Source organism: Phragmites australis, chromosome 13, assembly GCF_958298935.1.
Source record: "Phragmites australis chromosome 13, lpPhrAust1.1, whole genome shotgun sequence".
In the NCBI taxonomy this organism is placed as follows: Eukaryota; Viridiplantae; Streptophyta; class Magnoliopsida; order Poales; family Poaceae; genus Phragmites; species Phragmites australis.
The window spans coordinates 21,018,875-21,025,437 of record NC_084933.1 but is presented as its reverse complement, the minus strand read 5'-3'; the positions used below and the strand labels follow the sequence as shown (position 1 = coordinate 21,025,437).

General features: G+C 45.0%; 2 protein-coding genes across 2 annotated transcripts; both read left to right on the top strand.

Annotated features, from left to right (window-relative positions):
• The first annotated feature begins 256 nt into the window (after positions 1 to 256).
• LOC133887693 (endochitinase A-like) lies at positions 257 to 1,436 on the top strand. The gene is made up of 2 exons (XM_062327662.1): positions 257 to 741; positions 850 to 1,436. The coding sequence occupies exons 1-2, from the start codon at positions 312 to 314 to the stop codon at positions 1,254 to 1,256; spliced, it is 837 nt and encodes a 278-aa protein (XP_062183646.1). The 5' UTR covers positions 257 to 311; the 3' UTR covers positions 1,257 to 1,436.
• Positions 1,437 to 2,973: 1,537 nt separating this feature from the next.
• LOC133889720 (uncharacterized) lies at positions 2,974 to 6,321 on the top strand. The gene is made up of 4 exons (XM_062330178.1): positions 2,974 to 3,107; positions 3,942 to 4,224; positions 4,714 to 4,956; positions 5,674 to 6,321. The coding sequence occupies exons 2-4, from the start codon at positions 3,982 to 3,984 to the stop codon at positions 5,947 to 5,949; spliced, it is 762 nt and encodes a 253-aa protein (XP_062186162.1). The 5' UTR covers positions 2,974 to 3,107; positions 3,942 to 3,981; the 3' UTR covers positions 5,950 to 6,321.
• Positions 6,322 to 6,563: the final 242 nt, after the last annotated feature.

The window sequence follows — 6,563 nt, the reverse complement described above, 5'->3', positions numbered from 1 at the left end:
AAAAAATAGTTTAAGTATGTTATATACTTAGAATGATTTACATGTATATTTGTGAAAAATTGATGATCAAACATTGATGTTTGAAATCAATAGGGCAGTTATTTGAAAAAGAACCGGTTAAGTAGCAACCTTGGGAACCGGAGATTAAGAGAAAAATCGTGCTCATCCAACTTCCACGTGAAGTTAATGCCATGCATCGAGAAGATATATGCACGCCCCGGTCTCTATATAAACCGCCACCCTCATGCCACCTCAAATCACCTCACTTCATAACATAGCAATAGCAACTGTGAAGCTCTATCTGGTCCAGCATGGCGAGCTCACCAACGCCGACGATCCTGACGGTCCTGGCTCTTGGGCTAGCCCTCCTCTGTGCCGCAGGCCCGGCCGCCGCGCAGAACTGTGGCTGTCAGCCAGGCTATTGCTGCAGCAAGTATGGTTACTGCGGCACGACCAGCGCCTACTGCGGCGACGGGTGCCAGTCGGGCCCATGCTCCTCGGGGGGCGGCAGCGGGGGCAGCGGGGGCAGCGGCGCCTCCGTTGACAACGTCGTCACCGAGTCGTTCTTCAACGGCATCAAGTCCCAGGCCGGCAACGGGTGCGAGGGCAAGAGCTTCTACACGCGAAGCGCGTTCCTGAACGCCGTTCGAGCGTACCCGGGCTTCGCGCACGGCGGCTCCGAGGTCGAAGGCAAGCGCGAGATCGCCGCCTTCTTCGCACACGTCACGCACGAGACCGGACGTGAGTCACACAGCTTTCATGACTGCATGTTGAAGTGCTTGCACCTTACTGTAATATAATTTGCATGGCTTGATGGTGGTGCCTTTGCACGTCGTACGTGACAAACAGATTTCTGCTACATCAACGAGATCAACGGGGCGAGCCACAACTACTGCGACGCTGGAAACAAGCAGTGGCCGTGCGTCCCGGGGAAGGCGTACTACGGCCGCGGCCCGCTGCAGATCTCGTGGAACTACAACTACGGGCCGGCGGGGAAGAGCATCGGCTTCGACGGGCTGGGGAACCCGGACAAGGTGGCGCAGGACCCCGTGGTGTCGTTCAAGACGGCGCTTTGGTTCTGGATGAACAACGTGCACCAGGTGATGCCCCAGGGGTTCGGCGCGACGATCAGGGCCATCAACGGCGCGCTCGAGTGCAACGGGAAGAACACCGCCCAGATGAACGCGCGGGTGGGCTACTACAAGCAATACTGCCAGCAGTTCGGCGTCGACCCGGGGAACAACCTCACCTGCTAGAGCTGCTGCTCCGTTCATGCATGGAGACAGCATGCATTCGTGAAGAATAAGTGCTCGACGTCGCACGCATGCAGCATGTACTAGTAATATAACAAATAAAATGCAGGGGATAGACCCGTCGATTCGACCTGATGATGCAAGTGTCGACAGCCCAAATAATGAACGAAGTTACTAATTAAAGACCGAATGTGTCACGAGAAGAGTTCAAAAGTATGTGCTTGATTCGTATTCCTTTGTTGGGTCAATATCTATTGCTCAGTTCACTGAAGACCAGATAGTTTTTACTCACCTGTTTGGCCCGTCCATCTTTTGACGCACAGAAGATAGCAGAACCGCAAAGATAATGCGGAGGCACGTACGATGTGAAACATTTTCTGATTTTCAATCGCTTTCGGTGATTCAGATCAATCCGTTTTTAGAGGAACAAAAGGATAGCTAGAAGCGAACATCCAGTTGATTTGGAGGGATGGGCCTAAGCAAAGCTATCAGGCTGCCCCTCCTGGCCCGCACACAATCTCATGAAACGAATCCGAAGCCGAAAGTCTAAGGACTGTTTGCCAGAGCTGCTCTAAAAAAATTAGAGCTTCAAATGTTTAGAACTCAAGCTATAAACAGTTTGAAATTTTTTAAGTTAAGATATCTTAATCTTATTTTAAACTAAAAATATGTTATGGGTCCTTGATAAGGACTTCCGACGCTCCTGATCCCACCAATTTGTGCTTACAGACAAACGGGTCCCCGAAGGCCTTACGGATCACCAGGCTCAAGACCCTCATGGTCTGGCCTTCTGGAGCCCTTGCCCTCTGGAGTCTGGATAGGCTTTTCGAAGCCCTAAAGGTGAATCGTTAGACCTTAGAGAAAGATCAACTAAAGGGAGCCCACCAACTATCCTCTATCGGCAAAGAAGTGATCTACATTTAATGTAACACAAGTGGAGGCCATCCTGACATCCTCCGCGTAAGTGGAGATCGTCCTGACATCTTGGCAGTGCGGCGCCACAATAGGCCACCGGCTACGCACCATGTTCCGACCACTTGCACCACTGTATTGCTGTAATAAAAAGAATATCTTTTGATTAGAAGTAAGCATATCCCACCTAGACCCATGTTATATGATTTGATCGGTTCTAGACCCATAAGATATGATGATATTTGTATCATCGTCTCTGCAGGGGTATACTTATACATTTCACACCCTGGTGATAATATAAATACACCCCCATGTCCATCAGGTCAAGGATAGATCTTTTTACCATCAACATATTTTATGTTCCTCCCTCTTCACTTCTTCTCTAAACTTAAGCCATTCCTACAAGTGAGCTATCACCGTACTTATTCGTGCAAGATATCTTCTTGTATCAATAAAATAGATATTTAAATTATTTTATTTTAATCCACAGACTTCACATCTTTATGAATAGAGGTTTTTGCAAATTTGCCACTAATTTTTTATTTTTTCAAGAATATCACTCGAATGACAGTTCTGGTGATATTTCTATAATTTTTTAGTAGTAAATTTATAATTACGGTTCAAATTAATGACAAATTTACAATTGTCGCTTAATGAAATAACGGGCGCGCGGTGGCCCGTCCTTGTTTGCTCGAGCTCTAAATGATGGCAGGGGGAACGGCGGAGGGGCGTCGCACGAGGGAGACCAACAGGGCAGAACGACCGGGCCGCGCGAGGAGGAAGAATGGATTTGAAGGCCCATAACTGCTGCCTGGCTGAGAGGGCCCCAGCGCAACCCAATCCAACAATCCTTCTCCCTCCGTCCCCGCCCTCTTTCCCTTCCGCCGCCGCCTCCGTTTTCGCGTCCCCAATCCCCGCCACCGCCGCCGTTGGCCTCTCGAGGTAACAACACAACTAACGTCTCTCTCTCTCTCTCTCTCTCTCTCTCTCTCTCTCGTGTAATCTTGTGTGATAGGTACTTCTCCGTTTTGTAATCTTGCGGAGGAGGCACCGTTGAGCCACTGAATCCCATCTGCGCCCCCCCCCCTCTCTCTCTTCCCGAATGCCGCGGAATCTCTTCATTAAGATTTGAGCGCAAAACCCTTAACGTTATATCAAGGTGATACAGATTAAGGTGATGCAAAACACAAGTGCACTGGATGCGGTCGACTGATTTGGAACTGATGATGGGCTTTAAAATGTGCCGAATCAGTATCATATTTTCCAGCACGTTTAATGCGACCTACTTTTTAGGATCAATAAGGGCAAGCGATGCCAAGAAAAGAAGGTAGGGGGCTAGAGGGTTGCATTCTTGTGCGTCGTCGTTAGCTGCTATATTTGCGTTACTCAACTTTCAAGATAAAAATCAGCTTGACTGGTTGGGATCCTCTAGAGTTCCCCTCCCGTGGAGTTACCAGATTAAACATGGTATACACCATTTAGTCTTCACTACGCTTGCAATTTAACTCTTCTAAATGAGAAAAAAGTTTTCAACTTTTATTCACAACATCATTGCACAACTAAATAGGTTGGATCATATGCTAGCATTGTGGGATCAGATCTTTCTTTTTCCTTGTGGCAAATTTGTGATCTCTGATGAATTATCTTGACAGTGACTACTGACTACATTCTTATACCATAATATAGAAAATATTCCATTCTGTTCTATATCATAAGCAACACTCCTATCTCAAGTTTCTACATGCTTTGTGCTTATATCGTATTTTAAATCTACAGATTTGGTTAGGCAATTCAGGGATTCAAGAAGTACGAAAACATGAGCTACTTCCAAGCTACAACACACAAGCCTCATAGTGCGCTCACTGCATACAGACCAGTAGCAGGTCTTGGGAGGACCTGCGAGTTACTTCGTGAACATCCCCTATGCTCACATTCTTCTAGATCTTTCAAGCAGCATGAGCAAGTGTATCCGAAGCTTGTTCTTATTGCTGCTTGCCATAAAAGGCTTGGCCCTTTATATGCCTCGAGCGGGATGGAGAACCCTGAACTTGTCAATGACGTAAGCAGTTTTGTTGCCTCTCCCTGGAATATATCCTTAAAGCTTTCCTGTTTTAGGCTATTACTATGCAATTACTGTTTCCTTTTCTTTATATGGTCCATACCTCCCGGCCTATTCTTGTTATGTTCCCACATGATGAACAGTGTTGTAATGCTTGTCGGTGCTAATCGCCTGTCTTTTTCGCTTTTGTTTTCTTTTGCTTTGATATCCAAATTCCAGGGAGAGTTGTTTGGAAACTTCACTTCTGTCTAATGTAGCAAGCTTTTTCCATGTTTGATCTGGTTTGGTACTCAGTTTGAGTATTTTGATAGATGCTGATGGAAAAGTTTGTCTTCATATGATAACCGATAGGGATTTAGCATAAATATAGCTTTGTAAGTCTATTTGGTTGAATTTCATGCACCAGTCAATTTTGTGATATGAGACAAACATATTAGCATATGCAAAAGAACTGTATAAATCATGTGTTAATTTCGCCTTCTTTTACAGCCCTTCTCAATGGAATCTTTGAACAAAGCTATGGCTGGAGCAAAAAGACAAAGGTCCATACAAGACTTGCTGACAGAGCAAATTGCTAAGATTCGAGGACAAGGATCTGGTGGAAATGGAGGAAATAAAAACCGTTATGGAGGTAGCGGTGGTGGTTCAGATGGCCCAGAGGACGAATCTTTCAAGGAATCGTTATATGAAATGATCCAGATTATTTTAGCAACTCTCGCCTTCATACTTGTGGTAATTTCATTGCTTCATATTTCCTTCCACAGTGCTTTTTTCTGAAAATGATGTATTTTATAGATGGAGATCTGTGTTGGGCCACCACTTTCCAAACTATTGTATGTTCATAGGGGATGGTACAAATGCACCACTTCTGAATCACGTCCAGTTAGGTTATTTCTTGTTTGAAAGATGTTGTGTGTTCGTAAGGGATGGTACAAATGCACCACCACACTATTGTATTTTCATTATCTTGAGTATCATTTTCGACCTTACATAATTAGTTAATTCCGAAGGGATAATGAGGATCATAGGAGCTTCGAATAGTGAAATTTCCTTTCTATCAGTTAAATGATCTGCACATACATTAAAGCTTTTGCAACCATCCGTATGGTTTCACTTTTGTCAAAGAATCATCTCATGTTTGTCTGGATTGATCAACATGGACCGACTTATAGGTAGATACTAATACCTTGGCAGTTGCTTAACAGGGATGCAGAATTGCATATTGCAAATTAACATTTGTAACAGGGAAAATATTGTCTTGGTATTTTGATTGCTCGAACTGTTTGATATTCATGGGAAACTATTCTCTGTCTGCCAAAACAAGACTTATGCATAAATTCCATTTCCGCCATAAGACATGAGTATATTGACGTGCTTGTCTTGGTTGTAAATATTAGGGACTCCTGCTTATGCTTTCTAAATCACTCTTATGCTTCCTTTGTTTTGCAGTATATCCATATAATAAGAGGGGAGGAGTTGTATCGCCTTGCCAGGGACTACACCAGATATCTCGTCACTGGTAAGAGAACAGCTCGACTGAAACGTGCCATGCTAAATTGGCGTGACTTTTCTGAGAGCATCACCAAGAAGGATGGCCCAGAAGACGACTTGTACAGGAGACCAATTGCTTCTGAATCTACGTGGTGGCAGCAACCCCAAAAGTTTGTTCATAATTTGGAGGAACTTTGCAGAGGCTATTTGCGCCCGCATGCTCAGGAATCTTAGTTCTGGCGTCAGACCGTTTTGTTGGCCTCTGTAGTTTCTCGTTTGTTGATGTATATGTGAGTGCTAGTTGCATGGATGGCTCAGTGAGATACATGGACGCAGTCTGCTGCCGTTGGTCTATGGTCTATGTTAGCGGCAGAACAGAAAGGAGGGGAGAGACTTCTTTGTTCGATTTTGTAGTAGCTCTTGAGACCTGCCTGCCCTTGTCGTCTGCCGGTCAATGAGATGCAGGTGGCAACTTTAATGCTGCATCTGATGGATCGTAACTGCACAGGTAAGCAGTGATGCAATGTACCAGAAGAAACTGTGATCGATGTAAGCATTGTGAATTTGTGATGCTATGTTATCTGACTCCCTTTGTCAGTTTACTGATTTTTCCGGTTGCAGTTTTCTTCACATAGATTGGTTGGCCTATCTGAGTTGCCTACAGTGGTTTGCAAAAACAACCTTTTTTTCTTTTTCCCCAGTGGAAACACCCGTTGCTTGCCATTGAAGAGCTAATTGCCGATTGCGTAGCTATCTTTCCAATGGAGTAATTTGCCGGTTGCAAAATTAAGTACAGCGATTCTGATCTGGTTCCACTCTTGATTTTTGCCGACGCTATGGATGGTTCG